Source organism: Borostomias antarcticus, assembly GCF_949987555.1.
Source record: "Borostomias antarcticus genome assembly, chromosome: 16".
NCBI lineage: Eukaryota > Metazoa > Chordata > Actinopteri > Stomiiformes > Stomiidae > Borostomias > Borostomias antarcticus.
Window position 1 is genome coordinate 10981858 of NC_140249.1, and position 20051 is coordinate 11001908.

Consider the following 20051-nt stretch of genomic DNA (forward strand, 5'->3'; position numbering starts at 1 on the left):
AATCAAAGCGGGGAGAGCCGAGAGAGCCGGGAACGTGCGTCTACATTTCAGATAAATGTGAACTTTTTCGTGGACGCGCGTCGGCCAGAGAAGCTCAACTGCGCAGTACAAAAGTCACCGGAAGGCCAGAAAAGCACAACTGCGCAAGTACAAAAGTCACCGGAAATAGTCAAATGACTACAAATTTGCCAAGATGGCGCGGTTCAATAGGGCTTCATTGTTGATAGCGGCCAGTGAATGGAGTGGCTGTATCCAGTTCTATTAATACATCCATGGTTTACATGGACAGTTTGAATCGGTTTTAAATAGGTTTGGAAGACCAAACCTATTGAAAATATGTCATATAAACACCTCAATCCGACTGAAATGCCCCAACCCGATTGAAATTCCAATCGCTTTCAAGGAGGTAGTTTAAACCTTTTCGAAACCGTTTGGTCCGTCATGTATACATATCTTGAAACGGATTGATGCTGCGTTCTGCGTTCATTTTGCGCATGTTCAAGACTTGACTAATCAAGGCATGCTCGACAGTTCTGTAGTCAGCTGTTTGTAACCATCGTAACGCAATCACTCACGGCTGCGTGCGCGTTCGAAACATTTGTTTCGTTGTCGCATGTAAACATCCAACCAGTTTACTTTGTATCCCATGTATACGCTCAAGCTGAAATCAGCTTGAAATCAACCAGATTGAAAAATTTGTCATGTAAACGCACGTATTGTAAACAAAATAATTTGCTTTGCGTGGGTCATTCTCTTTTACGACAAAAGCTAACGTAGCATAGGCTACTGTACACAACCAAAGAATGTCTGGAAAGAAATGCGCAGCTAAAAGAAAATATGAAGACGAACACAGAAAAAGGCCAGAAGCCCTTTTTTTACCCGAGTGGGGAGAGTAATTTTTTCTTCATAGAACGTAATGGTAAGACATTCTGTCTGATATGCCAGACATCATTGGGACATTTCAAAGCCTCAAATCTCGAGCCCAGTCCAGCCCAACCCAGCCCAGTCCAGTCCAGTCCAGCCTAACCCAGTCCAGCCCAGCCTAACCCAGCCCAGTTCAGCCTAACCCAGCCCAGTCCAGCCTAACCCAGTCCAGCCCAGCCTAACCCAGCCCAGTCCAAAATATATTATGTCAGAAAATATCTTGTTGTATGTATTAATTTTAAATAAATTAACTTTAAATGTATATTTAATGGACAATAATGTTTTTCTTCTTATTTTAGACTGGGGTGCCTTGGGATTTTAAGTACTTATGAAGGGTGCGTGACTGAAAAAAAGGTTGAGAAACGCTGGTATATATGGTGTGGCTCTGGGTGGTACCACAGTCATTTTTGTGGCTCTTAGTCTCTGACTGGTGTTCAGGAATTTACATCCAAACACCTTAAACCTTTGTCCTCTCACTCCTTTTGTAATTCATCACCTCCCCCAAATCCCTTTGTCCCTCTTAGAAACTACCGCCTTTTTCTCATGTCACATGCCTGTACTCTTGGCCACGCCTGCCATTTCACATGACGTACAATGGAGTAGCCAATCACATCCTGGAAGCACTGTACCTTTGTTTTGATTGCATATAAGCCACAGCAATACCCATAAACGGCACTTCGCTGACGAAACCACCCTTGTTGCGTTTTCAGGAAGTCCTTGCGCTCGTATTGTTTTTCACAATAAACCAGACTTAACCTTTTGAACATATCTTGGTAAATCTTTTGACTAGATCAGTTCAAAATACTATCACAGTTGGCGACGCGGATGATAGGGAGGACTGCCTGCGTGTTGCTTCGGGATTCCAGTGGATGAACTGGTGACAGACGTGTCGGTCCATTATAGTGGGCGTTGGAAAATCAATTTTCTCTCTTGCGCCAGAGCGCACGCCCAGATTATTTCCTCAGTTCTTCCACTGGATTCTTGAGGCTCACAGGTACGTTTAAACGAACCCTCTTATGGTTCTGAGTTGTATTTGCCTTGATTTGGTTCAGTTTGTGTTGGTCTGGATTGTTGAAAACAGAAACCCCAGCGTGGGTATTTAGTACGACGTTTTCCTACCGAGGGTAGGGCGCGCATTATTGATGTTTCGTTTCAGAACGATACCAACTAGCTTAAGCCTCATTGTTGATGTTTCGTTTCAGAACGATACCAACTAGCTTAAGCCACGTTTGTTGATGTTTCGTGTTAGCACGATTGCCAACTAGCTTCGAAGTGATTGTTGATGTTTCGTTGAAGAACGATTACCAACAGATGTAGCTACAGGGCGTGATTGAGAGTTTTGCAATCCGTGTTTCTGGTAGAAGCGTTTGTCCCTTTGATCCCGGGTGGTTTGGTAAACCTAACGAGAAGTTAGATTTGACCAAGTGGCTGTACAGTGTTTGGTAGGATCTAGACATCCGGTCTAGCCTTGACCAAGTGGCTGGTGCAGTTCGAGAGTGGCTGTACAGTATTTGGTAGGATCTAGACATCCGGTCTAGCCTTGACCAAGTGGCTGGTGCAGTTCGAGCATGCTAGTCGTATGTTAGTCGTTGTTCGTCTTTGGTCGTTCTTTGTTTTGCGTTCCCGTGTTAGTCTGCTGTCTTCTGTCTTGTATGTGCACGGGGGTGTTGGTATGTGTTTACTGTTTGAGCCTCGGCTCTTGCTTTGTATTGTTTGTTAGGCGCGCCATGGATCCAGGTAAAGTATTGTAAGTATTTTGTACACTTTTTACACTGTTAAAACTGCTAGATTTCCAGTAGGCTAGCTGGTTGTCTGGGAGACGCAGGAAAACTCCTCTCTCGCGGTGATCCGCCATTGAGCTAGAGAACAAAGGACTTCGCTGACTGGGTGAGTACTAAGTGATTTAATGTGTCTTTGTTTCTTTCGAAATTGTATTCTTTCCCGCCGTGAGTTAACTATAAGGTTTCCTTTCATTGCTGTTTTGGGGTTTTAGGCTGCGTCGTGTTTATTAGGGATTTGTTTCAGTATAGCTTCTATTAAACTGAATTTCCCCGGCGCACGCTCAAATGCAACATCCGGGTCTTACATGCAACATTTTGGGAGCACCACTAGGTGTCCCTGTAACACCGGCTACTAACATAATGCCTAGAATAAACAGGTTAAGGGAAAAGCCTGTTAATACTATAGACTGGTCTACTTTTAAGATTTGGGAGAGAGTAGCACGAGAGAGGGTTTTTTTTTTAGGTCAGAAAGGAAAGATAAGGAGGTTCAGCAGACAGTCTCTCCGCCATTTCCCCAGCAGAATAACTCTGATTTAAAATTAGATTTTCCCCCCTCGACTCGTTGCGCCGTGATAACACCCCCTAACAATGCCCCCGCCATTAGCCACGCCCCTTCTCTCTACGAGTTAAGCGCGCCCCTTTCTACGAGGTTTTCGTCCGAACAGGTCAGGAAGGAAGAGCCTCCGATTTGGGGTCGAGCGCCACCTGCTGGAGTTCCCTTGAACAACCCATAAGGGAGATTTAAACTAGCCAAGATAGAGAGATTTTTTTAAGGTAAATAAACAGGACAAGACATATGTAGCTGAAGACATAAGGTTTGTGCATAATAGTGGGGGGAATAGATAAGGTTTGCCAGTGTCTTAATCTGAATGCAGCATCTCATAACCCAATTATATATTTTTAAATGATTATGTTAAATATCTCATGTTTATAGTTTGAGGCACATTCATCGGGCCTGAGTGTTTTTTCTGAGTGTTTTTTTACAGACAACTGTCGTTCCGGGAGTGATGGGTGAATGCCGAACCAGGAGACGAGCACAGGACCGGAGGTGGAGATGGAGGTTACCGGCCTGTTTCCCTACAGATGGGCGATCTGGGGTTCGTGAGATGCAAGGCCAACGCCATGTCACTGACTCACTACGGAGCACTTCATCAGCCTGTACTGAGGGAGCGGGAGCGCCGAGGTGAGCCCTCCAGCAGCACGACCCGGGCCGGCCCTACGTGGAGCAGTACAGGGATGGACCGGGTTCAGTTCAAGAGCCTGTACGTGCTGCTGGCGCCCTGGCTGTGTGGTGTCCCACCGCACCTTCACCCTGCTGAACCAGGACAGGGACTCCCTCCTCACCTTCCGAGAGCTCGCTGGCTGACCGCTCTATGTGGACCTGCCCAATGAGGAGACAAGAGACTACCAGGAGCAGATGAGCAGCCTGAGAACAGGGATGTCTTCAACAGAGTGAGGACCGCCATTCCTGAGGCTAAGGAGGGGTTCCTGCATCACATCTCTCCTGGGGATTGGGTCCTGGTCCGCGACCACAGACGAAGGAGCTGGAACTCGCCGAGGTGGCTCGGGCCGTACCAGGTTCTACTCACCACGCAGACAGCGATCTGAGAGGACTTCGTGGATCCATGCAAGCCATTGCCGACGGGTCCAAGCAGCAGAGGACGGTCCACCAGGGGATCGCCAACACCAGGAGATCAAGGATGCAGCTGAACCAGAGGGCTCAGAGGCCAAAGCCATGAGCTGCCACAACTGTCCTCTCCTCTGACGAGGAATCGGAGGAAAAATGACCTTGCTGGTCACCTCCTTCTCATGATCGTTATGATGGCAACATGGAGAAACTCCACAGCCATGACCTCACAAGATGCACCACACACGCACACACACCTGCACACACTGCAACTAACATTGAACATAACTGATTCAAACAACGCTACATTGAAGTTGCGATCTAGAAGAGAAGACGCCTTGCATTCCCCAGTGACATTCTATTGCCCAAAAGAGAAGTGTCACCTAAATGACTGTTGGATATACACTGTGAACAAGACACTCTACAGATGTCAAAATCCAAGACGATGAGCAATCGGAGAGTGACCTTGACAGTCACCGCCACACTCTCCTCTCCTCTGATGAGCAATCGGAGACTGACCTTGCCGGTCACCTCCTTCTTGTGGTTGTGGTATGACAACGTGGACAATCTCAACAGCAATGACTGCACCTCTAATCGCACACACTGGAACCTACATTAAACATTCAGAGACGCACACATGGAAGCTATGTTCCATAGGACATCACATGCGATTATTCACAACAAGAGTGAATGAACTTTGAAATAATCTGAAAAATATCATATTTGTTTACAAGAGTTACAATGGTTGAAACATGAGTTGATAAATAAGTTTGGGTTTTTCCTCTAAATTGACCAAGAGGTTTTTTGCCCTTCTTACACTGGTAACCATTTATCTTTTTTGCCTTGTTAAATCAAGTTTTTTGGTGAATGGTTGTCCACTCTTAGACTATAAATAGTATATAATCATGTCATCTTTTTTATCTTGTTTCCTGTCAAATTTCTGAAACAAGGGGTTTTGGTGCGTGATTTTGCACGTGGAAAGAAAATAATAAAAAAAAATTTTTTTTTTTTTTTTTGCTCCACCTAGTGGAGAGATTATTTCCTTTCCACATGTATAGCATAGCTGACTGTTTACACTGTGTTTGGATTTTATATTTTATTTTTGTGTACCTGTTCAGGCACAAATGGGGGATTGTTCAGGAATTTACATCCAAACACCTTAAACCTTTGTCCTCTCACTCCTTTTGTAATTCATCACCTCCCCCAAATCCCTTTGTCCCTCTTAGAAACTACCGCCTTTTTCTCATGTCACATGCCTGTACTCTTGGCCACGCCTGCCATTTCACATGACGTACAATGGAGTAGCCAATCACATCCTGGAAGCACTGTACCTTTGTTTTGATTGCATATAAGCCACAGCAATACCCATAAACGGCACTTCGCTGACGAAACCACCCTTGTTGCGTTTTCAGGAAGTCCTTGCGCTCGTATTGTTTTTCACAATAAACCAGACTTAACCTTTTGAACGTATCTTGGTAAATCTTTTGACTAGATCAGTTCAAAATACTATCACACTGGTTGGCCACCCCTGCCCTGGGGTCTACATCTTAACATCACATAGGTTTACCTGTTGTTACAACCCTAGGTTAGAGTGAGCACCACCCACTGTACTTAGGGGTGCTTAGCACCTGCCAAGGGGGGTGGGGTTATTATTTATTTTTGTATTTTTCTTTGGTGCCACTGATAGTTCTCCTTGATCCCTGTGTTGCTGGTTACATTATATTAATAAACCTTCTTGATTTATTATTGGTTTATGAGTTTTGTGTTGCTGCACCCTCACCTGCTATCTGTTGCCATATGTCGCGCCCTTCCTCCCTGAGCCACCTTGTGGGGGCGTAACATGAGGGCTCGTCCGGGATCTTTGATCCTTAAGTGCAACAGATATGTGAGTGTTGGTGTGCAGTGTACATGTCGTCAAGTAGGCTGTTCTTTGGTTTAGTTTGGTAAAGTTGGTTGTGCCGTGTTTGGAGGCTTGGGTGGCCTGTGGTTGACCATCAGTCATAATGGCTATTTTCGACCTTGAGGAGTTTCTTAGCGCTCCTTCTGTGGAGCAGCTGGATCAGTGTAGAAAGGAGGATCTGCATGCCATTGCGGCACATTTTGGAGTTGCCCTTTCAAAAGGTTTGGTAAAGCCTGAGCTGAAGGACGCTGTGGTACGTCTATTAGTGGACAGGAAGGTGCTTAGTACGGGCGGAGGTGCGTCTGCTGTTCCGCCCCCTTCCTCTACTCCCCTAGGAGTAGACAGGCAGGAGGAAGAGGTGGCTGAGGTTGAGTCCGTTACGGATGGGGCCTCTAATCTGGAGTTTAAGACTCCTCATACTGTGCCCAAATTTACTCCACTTTCCATGGGTAGTGGAGCTGGTAGTGATGACGCCCGACATAGGTTACGTTTAGCTCGGTTACAGTTCGAGGCTCAGGAGAAGGAGAGAGATGCTGAGTACAGTCATCGGTTGGCTATTCGTAAAATGGAGCTGGACATGGAGGCTGAACTCTCCAACCGCAGAATGGTGTTCGAGCTGGAGAACGTGGTTAAAATAAAACAACTCGAGAATTAAGTTAAAATAAAGCAACTAGAATTAGAGGCTGCTAAAGTTGCGAGTCCTGCTCCACATTCTGGTCAGGCTACTTTTGGAGCTGGTTCCTCCACGGTGGTGATAGGTTTTGATGTGAGCAGAAATATAGCTGTAGTACCTCAGTTTCGTGAGGCCGAGGTAGACTCTTACTTCAGCGCTTTTGAGCGTGTTGCTACCGCTTTGAAATGGCCTGCAGACGTCTGGGCTATAATGCTCCAGAGTAAGTTGAGCCTATGAACTAGTGCCAGAGGCATATAGACAGAAGTTCCGTGCTTACAAAAAGTTGCCGGGAAGAACCTTTGTGGAATTTGCCCGTGAGAAAGAGTCTTTTTAATCGATGGTGTAAAGCATGTAACGTGACTGATTTTAATTCTCTGTCTGAGTTGATACTACTCGAAGAGTTTAAGAATAGTCTGTCTGACCGTTTGGCCACTTATCTAAATGAACAAAAGGTTGGGACGTTAGCCCAGGCTGCTGTGCTTGCTGATGAGTTCATACTGTTGAATATTGTTGATTTTCAGAGAAATGCCTTTTAATATGATCCTGTTAGCTATTTCCTAATTATGATGATTGACCTCTGAGTATGGCTGTCGGCTTGAGTTTTCGGTAAGCAAAGGTGTCCCTCTTCCATAGACTTATGAGATAACGACATTCCATGGCTGGTACACTCTGGGCCAAACACCATTGTTGTGGTTAGAGATAAAGGCCTGGGCGCCGAGGCGGTGTAGGTTAATGGGACAAAACAAGGCCACAGAAGAGACCAGAGACAGTCTTATCGGAGAAGAGACGAGGGAGGATGGAACACTCAAACCACATAAGAACGTTGCAACGAGACCAATGCTTTGATTTGGGTTCAGACAGCATACAGAGAGGTCAACTGTACATTAGGCATGCCATCGTCTTTTGTATGTAAAACCTTCTGGAATAAGCCGCTTTTGCTGAGGCTCAAATCCCGTGTTGGAGAGATTCATTTGGAATACACCTGAAAAGGAGACACTGGACTGTGTGGTATTGAGTGAGATTGGGGCCGTCTTTTATTGAAACAAAAACACATCGCAGAGCTAATCAAGGACAATAATAAAAGACAATGAGATTCATCAATTGGTGCCGTGACCTGGATCGGACATCGAACCCTGAGAAAGTCCAAGACTGGTCTTCAGCCAAAGCAGACAGCGACAGCCACGGGAGACGCCTGGCAGTCCTGAACGACCCCGGACAGACAATCAGACCCAACTGGGTGAGTGGGTTCGATATCCCGATCATAAAGAACAAATCAGTAAATCTCAACTATACCACACATAGTCTCTCAACACGTAAAACAAAACCAGTGCTGGATGTAAATTTATGTCTATATGTAGCTACCTGTCTGATGTTTGTAATGCTAGAGTACCTGCCACGGTGCTTGCATGTGTTTTGTTATGTGAAGTAGGCTACTTCTCTATATGTGTACTTTAAGGACAGCCTGTGGTAGACAGGAAATTGCCTTAAAGTAGACCAGCAGGATATTGGACATCCTGGGGTGCCTATCGCATGAAATACTGTGTACAGGTGTATGAGGCCCTTAAGACTTTCTTAAGGAAGACCAGCAGGGTTATCACCCTGGGGTTGCCCACCCACGCGAGAGATCAGTGGAGGGTATTTCACTTCTAAGGATTGCGCAGTCCTTGAGAAGGCCCCCGTGAAAGACCGGGGTTTTGGATGGGTTTGTGATGTATGTGTATTGTCGCACATGGATTCTAGATGTACATGTATATATACACAGTCTAGGGAAGCGGTTTGATTAGGTCACTGTGATAAAATCCTACTGTGTGAACCAAGACCTTATCTGCTCCAGCGGAGTGCTGGAGCCGTTCCTTCTCGCTCCCGACTCAGCCCCTCCCTTACTCAGCCACAGAGCCAGACTACAGTAAGCCAGTCGCTTGACTATCAGCGAGAGCAGAGTAGGCTTAGAGAGGGGAGTCGGAGGAGGAGATAGAACACCGTCAATGATGGTCGGAGGTCTGTTTCATCTTACCAAAGTGAGCCCGTCCCACTCGAGGGGGGTGGGGCTGACAATGCTGTTAGATGAGGACAGAAATGACGAGAGGTTAAAGGAGGAGCCCGAGTTTTTTCGCCCCCTCCTCACAAGCTCAGGAAACAGAGGAGGGATCGTACTGTAGATGTAACACTCCCACCAGCTGTTTCGAACTGGCGCCCCCTACGACTGGGGGGTGTTACTGTCGGTGCAGATGGCAATCTAGAATGCTGGTCGGCTTGTGTAAAATATCCATGCGATGTAGGTGATGTGAACATGGCTCAGGCCAGTTACCCGTTGGTCGGTGACATTCTAACTAAAGCAATCACCACCAAGGTCAAGAGAGTAGAGGAGAAAGCCAGAGCTCCACAGATCCCATTCAGAGCTAGGGATGACAAACGAGAACGCTGTCATCTTTGCCATTCCTGCCGGAATTGGGATCTGTGTCTCTCACAACCTCTGTGTGTGTGGGACCGGTAGGATTACCCCTACTGGGCCTTGAGGTGTTAACAGATAGATTCATCCCCTCAGTTCCCACAAGGGAAAGTTAAATGGAGTCGGAGTAGGGTAAACAAACCTGACTTAGCAGAGTTGCCAATCTGGGCAAAAGACAGAAGTGATAGAAGGTTTCTGAAGAAACTCACAGGGCGTCCAAAAGCCCAGCGTGGCCTGTGTTGAAACTTTCAGGTGAACTACAGAGTGGCCAATGAGTATGGGGATAAGATAGAGCCCCTGGTGGAGACCGGTCCACCATTTTCAGTGCCTTGAAACCTGAACACCAATGGGTTTCAGTCATCAACATGACACAAGGCTTAGCGTCCCTCTTGCAGAGGAGGTGCAACCAGGGACAGCTTTCAATATTGATGGAGATCAATATCAGTTCACTTGAACGCCAATTGGGTTTACAAAACTTCCCAAACACCTATCATCAGGTGTTGCGTAATCACCTACACGAAATGTCTCCCATCACTTTCCACTTAAAGGGCAAGACTGCAAACATCCATGTAGTCAGTCGGTATGCACATGGCATGACTTTGGAGAACTTTGGAAGCAGAGAGGTTTCCTGTCAGCATTTAGGGATGCCCATTAAGAAGGGAGAGTTGGTTAGGGAGCTCATGGAGGCCACCAGCCTGCCAAAAGGTGACAGTGATTAAGGACACTCTCATGGAGTTTGAGTCGAGGTAACACTCTGGTTGACCAAGCAGCAGAACAGACAGCTCGTGACAGAGATACCATACAAGCCCATTTGTCCTCAGCCCAACCTGCACCCCCGTATCAGATTGATACTGTCACTGACCACAAGGTGATGCAGGTAGAGACTGAGAGGGGGGGAGGTGTGGACATGGATGGAGAATGGGGCAGAAATGGACTCAGAAGAGTGTGGCGACAAGGTCAGAAATTGGTTGCACCACAACGGTTGCTCCCTTATCTGGCAACACAGATTCACTTCACTGTTCTTATCATCCTCAGAGTAGTGGACTCAGACTGAGAGAATGAACCGTGTCATCAAGGGGAGACTCACAATGTCATCAGGAGGGCGTGCTCTGGCCCGACGCTTTGAGTCTCGTGCTTTGCTCCATTCGAGCAACACAATCAGGAGATGGGCCTTAGCCCTTTCGAGGTCATCTGTGGCAGGCAGATGTTCATCTCACTAGTAAGGCGTTGAGTGGTTACTGTGAGTAATTCAGCATGGCTGTGGCCAGGGCCCACAAACAGGTGCTGACAGTATGGAGCGAGATCCCCGAGGGGGGACAGGCTATAATCTCAGGCCAGTACGTAATGATAAAGGAGTTTTCAAAGAAGAGAAATTAGATGCAAAGTGGGATGGACCTTATCAGACCTGGCTCATCACCCACACAGCAGTTAAGGTAATAGGGAAACCCAACTGGAGCCAAGCTAGTCAATGCAAGGTGGTAGCACCACCAGACACAGATTAGACTGAGTACACATCAAAGCAAACACACCCTCGTTGAATTGGATAAATTGCAGAGCCAACCACTCCAGACTTAAAAACATCAGGGAAGAATAGCGTCCAGGCTTAGCACCCCAAAACTAGGGACAGTTGTGGCAGCTGTTGTTCGAGCAGAGTCCTTGAGCTAAAGAACCATCCGTCTAGCGGTGGGGGTCGACTCGGGATGAAGACGACAACTTAGAGAATTACGACATAATGCTCTATACCTGTGCCCACTGCTCGGATGACTGTAGCGCTGCTAAAGGGACAGGACAATGGGTGTTAAGACCGCAGGCAGGCTTAAAACGGACCTTCCCGGAAGGTCACAGTCTGGAGTAGGGGGGGGGCTCTTCTAGAAATAGGATAATGAAACAATAAGGATTTTGTGAAACCATAATCTCTAGATCTGGTCTGAGTGAGAGAGAGTGAGAGATATGCTATCACAATCAGAGTCGTGGAATGAATGATACTGTCGCAGTTTTCTTGTGTTTTTCCGTGCTAACAGGTGGAGTTGGAGAGAAGGACTTCTGGGTTGACTTGGGACACGAGTGATCAAAGTGTGCTGGAGCTGAACAGGGAAGACTACACTACTCTGGGTGGAGACGTCGACAGACCAAGACGGGACATTTGAACTTTCACACCACACAATAACCACATCTTCCATTTACAGCTTGCTGGTCAGGGACAGGACGTGGAGGGTGTGGGTCATTGTCATTCTGTGAATAAAAACTCCAGGTTGCACTTGAGATATACTCATGAAACGGAGACAGGGGTATTGGGACGTGTATTTTGTTAAAAAGGTCATTTATTTCTGGGTCGGGGACACTCGGATTTTGAGTAAATTTTCCTTTCACAGCAGAGATACACACAGCAATTAAAGATCATCTCTCAGGGAGAAGACACTTCGATTTCGAACTTACAGACTAGGTTTCAAGTTGCTATCAGGAAGGGTTTGTGTCTTATCATCCTGTGGCTTTCCATGGTTAGACTAACACAGTCAGCCGTGGAAAACCTTGCTTTGAAATTGGGCTTAGGAGGTAGCTACATCAGTGAAGAATGTGTCATAATTTTTGTGTGTATGCAGATCCCAGACTCCCAAGCGAGCGGAGTGCCTCAAATGGCACACCCCTTTAACTCTACTTTAATGCTACGATACATCAACTGTTCCAAGGAAGTAGCAGACGCTGAATTAGAAAGAGGGATTGTTCAGATGATGGTTAGATTCCACTCTGGAGGGACCTACAGAGAACGTGGGGTTAGGGCCGCAAAAGTGGGCTCAGATCAGTTCACCAGTTTCTCTTCCGCAGAAAACCCAGGGCTGTTTTTGTCTACAGAGAGAGAGAGGAGCAGGGAATGTGGGGCACAGCCAGTGTCTGCATACTAGGCTTTGTACTGCTCCGAAATGTGGTAGATGGAACTTGCGCAACCTAGGGGGGTCTACTGGGTTTGGGGAGAGACGGTCCTACCAAGGAACTGGACGGGTTCCTGTTTGTTTGGGGGTTTACCTTGCCAGGGGTGGTTACCCATCAGGATTGCGGGACTCAGCGGTAGGAGGTTAAAGGGATAGTGGGAGAAAGACTGATTCAACATTCTGAAATCCACCGTACTAGGAGAGAGACTAGGGCGGGGGTTGTGGATGGCATACTCACTCACATGGGGTCTAGAAAGATAGTTTGCTTTTCTTTTTCGCGCATAGCATGGGGGTCGAATTATTAGTGACGGACATTGAGAAACTTGCAGTGGCATTTGGGGACGTTGTCCAACAAAACAACTGATGCTTAGGGTTTGATTAATGAGGAGATGTCTAGCATGCGGAAGGCAGTGTAAGAAATTAAGGCAGACATGCTGTTTCACCATTGCGGATAATCAACTCCCGTTGCAGAATCAGATTGAACAGATCAGAACCATGACTAATTCGCTACACATAGGCGAGGTGTCTCATTTCACAGATCTGTTTGGTTGGTTGCAGGGCAATCCGCTCATATCTTTCTTACGGCAGCTAGCGACACTTGTTTACAGATCTTGCTGTATCCTTAGCAGGGCATGTTCCGGAGGGAGGTCACGTTCGCACGGCAGTAGACTGGAGATGAGATCCAGTGCCAGCAGGTTTTCTGTAAGGATGTTCTAAGGGACACATGTGAAGCTATTCTATATAGGGTGTACCTGTATGGATGTTAGGTTCATACATATAGTAACCTAATAGATAGTTATTTTGTTTTCCTTTGAAATTGTAATCTTGCTAGGGGAAGCAACGATTGGGATATTATGTAACTGTTCATCTGTTTATCTTAAGCACGCTTTTCTGTTCAGTTATTTTTTTTCTTTCGGCATAATGGCTGTTCAGGTTTAGGTTTTGGAAGTCAACATTTCTCTTGATCATTATGATTCTGCGTGTTCACGTATAATCTTAGGTGTTTTTGTTGAATATTGTTGATTTTCAGAGAAATGCCTTTTAATATGATCCTGTTAGCTATTTCCTAATTATGATGATTGACCTCTGAGTATGGCTGTCGGCTTGAGTTTTCGGTAAGCAACGGTGTCCCTCTTCCATAGACTTATGAGATAACGACATTCCTTGGCTGGTACACTCTGGGCCAAACACCATTGTTGTGGTTAGAGATAAAGGCCTGGGCGCCGAGGCGGCGTAGGTTAATGGGACAAAACAAGGCCACAGAAGAGACCAGAGACAGTCTTATCGGAGAAGAGACGAGGGAGGGGGGAAAACTCAAACCACATAAGAACGTTGCAACGAGACCAATGCTTTGATTTGGGTTCAGACAGCATACAGAGAGGTCAACTGTACATTAGGCATGCCATCGTCTTTTGTATGTAAAACCTTCTGGAATAAACCGCTTTTGCTGAGGCTCAAATCCCGTGTTGAAGAGATTAATTTGGAATACACCTGAAAAGGAGACACTGGACTGTGTGGTATTGAGTGAGATTGGCGCCGTCTTTTATTGAAACAAAAACACAACGCAGAGCTAATCAAGGACAATAATAAAAGACAACGAGATTCATCAATACTAACCCACAAGCAGACCTTTGGTGCGCCCCGAAATGAGAGTAAGATCCGCCAAGCAATATAGTTCCTCAAGCTGCAAATGGTTGTCAAGCAACATAGGCAGGAAACAAGCTAATCAGCTACAACCAAAACATGCCAGACTTGACGTTGATAGCAGCTACTTAGCTAGCTAGCCATGAATTATACTGTTCTGCTAGTCTCTCTCCAGACTCAAATATTATCCGCATACTACATACTGTAATAGTCTGTGCCACTTTGCCACCCAAGCTGTTATTCTGACGGCGTATCGACAGCTCAAATTTGAAAGAGTGACGCGGGCCCAGGTTAGATGGGTGGGGCATATCTAGGTGGGAACGCCTGATCGCGAAAGTCGTTACTGATTAGTTTCACAGGGATTCCTTTGAAACCAGTGAATTGCCAGGATTTGAGCACCAGATTTTTGCATTAAGTGTCCCAGATACGTGGAGAGATCTGCAGCATGAAGTAACGTAGTTAGCGTAGCTTACGTAGTGTATCAGCGAAAGAACTCTTATGGGTCTGGCGTTGAGACTACTGTTCTAATCGTTTGCTGTGCAACATATAAACAGATCAGTTCGAATCCTCCACATGCCTGCTGGATCCCATCCCCACCGATTTTTTCAAAACTATTTTTGACTCTGTATCCTATGACATTTTATCCATTGTCAATGACTCCCTATCTACAGGTGTCTTCCCACCAATACTTAAAACTTGCTTTGGTGAGACCCGTGCTGAAGAAAAACGACATAGACACTCAATTTTAGACCAATCTCCACCCTTCCCTTTTTGAGTAAAATTCTGGAAAAGATTGTTTTCAAACAGATTAATGATTTCCTAGCTACAAGTTCTACCCTTGACCTTTTCCAGTCCGGCTTCCGCGCCCATCATAGCACAGAGACGGCATTAGTCAAAGTTGTAAATGACCTCAGAACTAATGCTGACTCCAAACAGCTCTCTGTTCTCGTCCTCCTGGACCTGAGTGCAGCCTTTGATACTATAGATCATGCAATCCTCATCGAAAGACTGGAGAAGTGGGCTGGCCTCTCCGGTCCAGTCCTTAATTGGCTTAGGATCTATCTAACCGGTCGTGATTTCTTCATTGCCCTCGGTGACCATAGCTCAGGAAAGATCCCTATGACCTGTGGGGTGCCCCAAGGTTCGATCCTAGGACCTCTACTCTTCAGCCTGTACATGCTGCCCCTTGGCAGTGTCATCAAGAGGCACAACATTAGCTACCATAGCTACGCAGATGATACCCAACTCTATATTTCTGTAACACCCAGTAACTACTGCTTGATTGATTGCCTTGTCAAGTGTATTACGGATATAAATGTATGGATGTCACGCAATTTCCTCCAACTAAACCAGGGCAAAACAGAAGTACTGATCATTGGAGAAAAAGCTGAAAGAGAGAAACTATCTGCACATTTAAAAACTCTGGAAATTGACACCAAATGCCAGGCTAAAAACCTAGGTGTCATACTTGACTCAGATCTTAATTTCGAACACCACATCAAGAATATTACAAAGACATCTTTTTACCACTTAAGGAACATTGCCAAGGTGCAACCGTTGAGAAGAACAAGAAGGTGAACAAGGGAGGTGGGCATACAACCCACCTCTACATATTCCAGAGGGAAGCAAAAAAACAGTAATCACTTTGGAGCCAGATAAGTGAGCTGTAAAAATTCTTCCCTGACCCCTCTCAACAAGGCGATCGAGCAAGCTCCAGGAGTATGTTTGTCTACCGGCTAAGAACATTTATAAATCAATACATTACATTAAATTACATTTCAGAGTAAGAGAGGCTAAAAAAGCATAATTTCCAGAGTCGGACTGCATTGAGGGTGTGTGTGTGTTTATGTATATGTGTGTATGTGTGTGTGTGTTTGTGAGTGTGTGTGTTTGTCACCTCTATGTAAGGGAACGTCATCCCAACGAGGAAGTTGCTGGTCCAGTTGCAGCATCCGGCTAGAGCGATGGCAGCGGGGCGTGGCCCCTGGCTGAAGAGCTCCGCCACTATGAACCATGGGATGGGGCCGGGCCCGATCTCAAAAAAACACACGAAGAGGAAGATGGCCGACATGCTGACATAGCTCATCCAGGCGTACGTGGTCTGCGGAACAGGACACAGGAGGCAGTCGGGGGGGGGGAGATGTAGTTGTCCTATCTTTGTGCTCAAAAAGGGTGCTGTATAGAACCAGCTGTGACAATACAAGAACTCTCTTAAAAATAGAATCCAGAGTGATAGAGACCGTGGAACCCAATTGGACGCACCAGGTAGATGAGGCCTACGGACATGGCGATGGCACACAGACACATCCCCCCCAAGCCAATCAGAGTCAGCGTCCGTCTGCCAGCCCGGTCCACCAGGACCACCTATAGTGAGAGACAGAGAGAGACAGAGAGAGAGCCAGAGAGAGAAAGAGAGCCAGAGAGAGAGAGCCAGAGAGAGACATGAGAGCCAGAAGAGAAAAGCAGAGAGAGAGACAGAGAGAGAGGGTGGGGTGCAGAGAGAGGGGGTTTGAGGTAAAAGAGAGAGAGAAAGAGGGAGGGTGTAGAGAGAGAGAGATAGAGAGAGGGTGTAGAGAGAGAGAGGGAGGGTGTAGAGAGAGAGAGAGAGAAAGAGGGAGGGTGTAGAGAGAGAGGGAGGGTGTAGAGAGAGAGGGAGGGTGTAGAGAGAGAGGGAGGGTGTAGAGAGAGAGAGAAAGGGAGGGTGTAGAGAGAGAGAGAGAGAGAGAGAGGGTGTAGAGAGAGAGAAAGAGGGAGGGTGTAGAGAGAGAAAGAGGGAGGGTGTAGAGAGAGAGAGATGGAGGGTGTAGAGAGAGAGGGAGGGTGTAGAGAGAGAGGGAGGGTGTAGAGAGAGAGAAAGAGGGAGGGTGTAGAGAGAGAGAGAAATAGGGAGGGTGTAGAGAGAGAGAGAGAGAAAGAGGGAGGGTGTAGAGAGAGAGAGAGAGGGAGGGTGTAGAGAGAGAGAGAGGGAGGGTGTAGAGAGAGAGAGAGGGAGGGTGTAGAGAGAGAGAGAAGGAGGGAGGGTGTAGAGAGAGAGAGGGAGGGTGTAGAGAGAGAGAGAAAGAGGGAGGGTGTAGAGAGAGAGAGAGGGAGGGTGTAGAGAGAGAGAGGGAGGGTGTAGAGAGAGAAAAAGAGGGAGGGTGTAGAGAGAGAGAGAGAGAGAGAGAGAGAGAGAGGGTGTAGTTGCTCTCTTTGCACAAACACTGTAGAAGGTGGAATGTTCATTGTCCACTGTTATATAAGTCCAGTCATGAGTCCGGTCACTTCAAGGGTTGGCAGGAAACTGTGTTATTCAAGACAGGGCAGGGTTTTGTGTGTGTGTGTGTGTGTGTGTATGTGTGTGTGTGTGTGTGTGTGTGTGTGTGTGTGTGTGTGTGTGTGTGTGTGTGTGTTTGCTGGACCACCTATAGTGAAAGACAGAGAGAGACAGAGAGAGAGACAGAGAGAGAAAGAGAGCCAGAGAGAGAGAGCCAGAGAGAGAGAGCCAGAGAGAGACATGAGAGACAGAAGAGAAAAGCAGAGAGAGAGGGTGGGCTGCAGAGAGAGGGGGTTTGAGGTAAAAGAGAGAGAGAAAGAGGGAGGGTGTAGAGAGAGAGAGAGAGAGGGGGAGGGTGTAGAGAGAGAGAGAAAGAAAGAGGGAGGGTGTAGAGAGAGAGAGAGAGAGGGTGTAGAGAGAGAGAGAGGGAGGTTGTAGAGAGAGAGAGAAAGGGAGGGTGTAGAGAGAGAGAGAAAGAGGGAGGGTGTAGAGAGAGAGAGAAAGAGGGAGGGTGTAGAGAGAGAGAGAGGGAGGGTGTAGAGAGAGAGAGAGAGGGAGAGGGAGGGTGTAGAGAGAGAGAGGGAGGGTGTAGAGAGAGAGAGAGGGAGGGAGGGAGGGAGTGTGTAGAGAGAGAGAGAAAGGGAGGGTGTAGAGAGAGAGAGAGGGTGTAGAGAGAGAGAGAAAGAGGGAGGGTGTAGAGAGAGATGGAGGGTGTAGAGAGAGAGAGAGGGAGGGTGTAGAGAGAGAAAGAGGGAGGGTGTAGAGAGAGAGGGAGGGTGTAGAGAGAGAGAAAGAGGGAGGGTGTAGAGAGAGAGAGAGAGGGAGGGTGTAGAGAGAGAGAGAGAGGGAGGGAGGGTGTAGAGAGAGAGGGAGGGTGTAGAGAGAGAGAGGGAGGGAGGGTGTAGAGAGAGAGAGAAAGAGGGAGGGTGTAGAGAGAGAGAGGGAGGGTGTAGAGAGTTAGAGAAAGAGGGAGGGTGTAGAGAGAGAGAGGGAGGGTGTAGAGAGAGAGAAAGAGGGAGGCTGTAGAGAGAGAGAGAGAGGGAGGGCGTAGAGAGAGAAAAAGAGGGAGGGTGTAGAGAGAGAGAGAGAGAGAGAGAGAGAGAGAGAGCGAGAGAGGGTGTAGTTGCTCTCTTTGCACAAACACTGTAGAAGGTGGAATGTTCATTGTCCACTGTTATATAAGTCCAGTCATGAGTCCGGTCACTTCAAGGGTTGGCAGGAAACTGTGTTATTCAAGACAGGGCAGGGTTTTGTGTGTGTGTGTGTGTATGTGTGTGTGTGTGTGCATGTGTGTGTTTATTTGTTTGTGTGTGTGTGTGCACAGGTACTCTGGCTCTGGACGTGTTCATCACAGCACTGGGGTGTCTGCAGTATGGGTACAGCCATGCAGTGTGTGTGTGTGTGTGTGTGTGTGTGTGTGTGTGTGTGTGTGTGTGTGTGTGTGTGTGTGTGTGTGTGTGTGTGCGTGTGCGTGTGTGCGTGTGTGCTTACCGACACCATGGTGAATATGGTGTTGATGACTCCTACTCCGATGGTGGCGTAGACAGGCTGGCTGATACCAGTGCGTTGGAAGATAGTCGTGGAGTAGTAAAAGATCTGATAGAAGCAAAATAAATATGACGCTTCAGCCATATAAAAAGATATAAAACTCACTCTGCTGGCTCATCACAGTGGTACATGCACACACACACTCAGGACGCTGCCTAGGCCTGCTCTAACCCCAACCCTCAACAGGATGCCTCAACAGCAGTAGAGTATTCCGTTTGGCGATATTGCTCTACAGTAGCGCACGGAAGAAGGGGATTCTGCTGTGGCGTAATGCGCCTCTGCTTCACGTGAAGTCCATCACTAAATGTCCATCACTAAATGTCCATGACAGCTGAAAAAGCAGTCTCTAGACCCATGGCCCAAGCTGGCTTTGCCTCGTGCAGTGTATGATGCTCAAAATGTCTGTATATTTTAGACCTGGGGGATGCCCCCCCTACAGGGGTGTGTTTTTTATAGTCTTTGGTATGGGACTTGGCCAGGGATTGAACCCCAAACCCCCCAATCTCATTACTGTACATTAAATTTCACTGCAAATTATACCTGTATGATATGTATGTGGCGCACACACACACACACACACACACACACACACACACACACACACACACACACACACACACACATTCATTCTCTCAGTTGGATCAATCCTCTCCCTCTCTCTCCCCGTCTCCTCCTCTGTCTGATGCTCACAGCGTTGATGCCAGACAGCTGTTGTGAGAGGTGCATCATGAGAGCCACCAGCAGCTGCTGCCTGTACATAGAAGAGCGCACCTGGAGACACACAAGCCACAGGGGTTACTGTGTGTGTGTGTGTGTGTGTGTGTGTGTGTGTGTGTGTGTGTGTGTGTGTGTGTGTGTGTGTGCGTGCATGTGTGCGTGTGTGATGCGTACCAGTGAGACGATGGAGACCTGCTCCTCCTTGTCCGCCTCCTCCTTCTCCTTCCTCATCTCCTCCAGGTCGGCTGTAAGGTCGCACTCCCCCTTTAGACGACGCAGGCCTGCCAGAGACGACACACACACACGCACACGCACACACACACACACACACACACACACACACACACACACTTCAACATAACAAACCCTAGATTATCACAGGCTATTTCGCGCACTAGTGCTTTGCACTTCACTTGACAATGGCAATTTTAGCTGATCTAATGTGCTTTAAACCCAAGGCATGTGCGTTTGTTATTTAAACCTATAGGTCTATATTTTTACTATGATAATTCTTTATACAGGTAGGCCTATTTAAATAGAAAAACATGATTTGATGATCAGTCGACGATAGGCAAGACCTGCGCGATCAGATTTGATTAAGTCAATTC

General features: G+C 47.1%; 1 protein-coding gene across 3 annotated transcripts in view; it reads right to left on the bottom strand.

Annotated features, from left to right (window-relative positions):
• Positions 1 to 20051, bottom strand: part of slc2a2 (solute carrier family 2 member 2) — a 39025-nt gene that overhangs the window by 4623 nt on the left and 14351 nt on the right. For all 3 annotated transcript variants that reach the window (XM_084450956.1, XM_084450957.1, XM_084450955.1), the window contains 5 exons: positions 19618 to 19724; positions 19417 to 19497; positions 18670 to 18774; positions 16188 to 16289; positions 15823 to 16026 (listed from right to left, as the gene is read on the bottom strand). In XM_084450956.1, coding sequence (XP_084307082.1) covers positions 15823 to 16026; positions 16188 to 16289; positions 18670 to 18774; positions 19417 to 19497; positions 19618 to 19724 — 599 coding nt within the window. The remainder of the gene's footprint in view (positions 1 to 15822; positions 16027 to 16187; positions 16290 to 18669; positions 18775 to 19416; positions 19498 to 19617; positions 19725 to 20051) is intronic.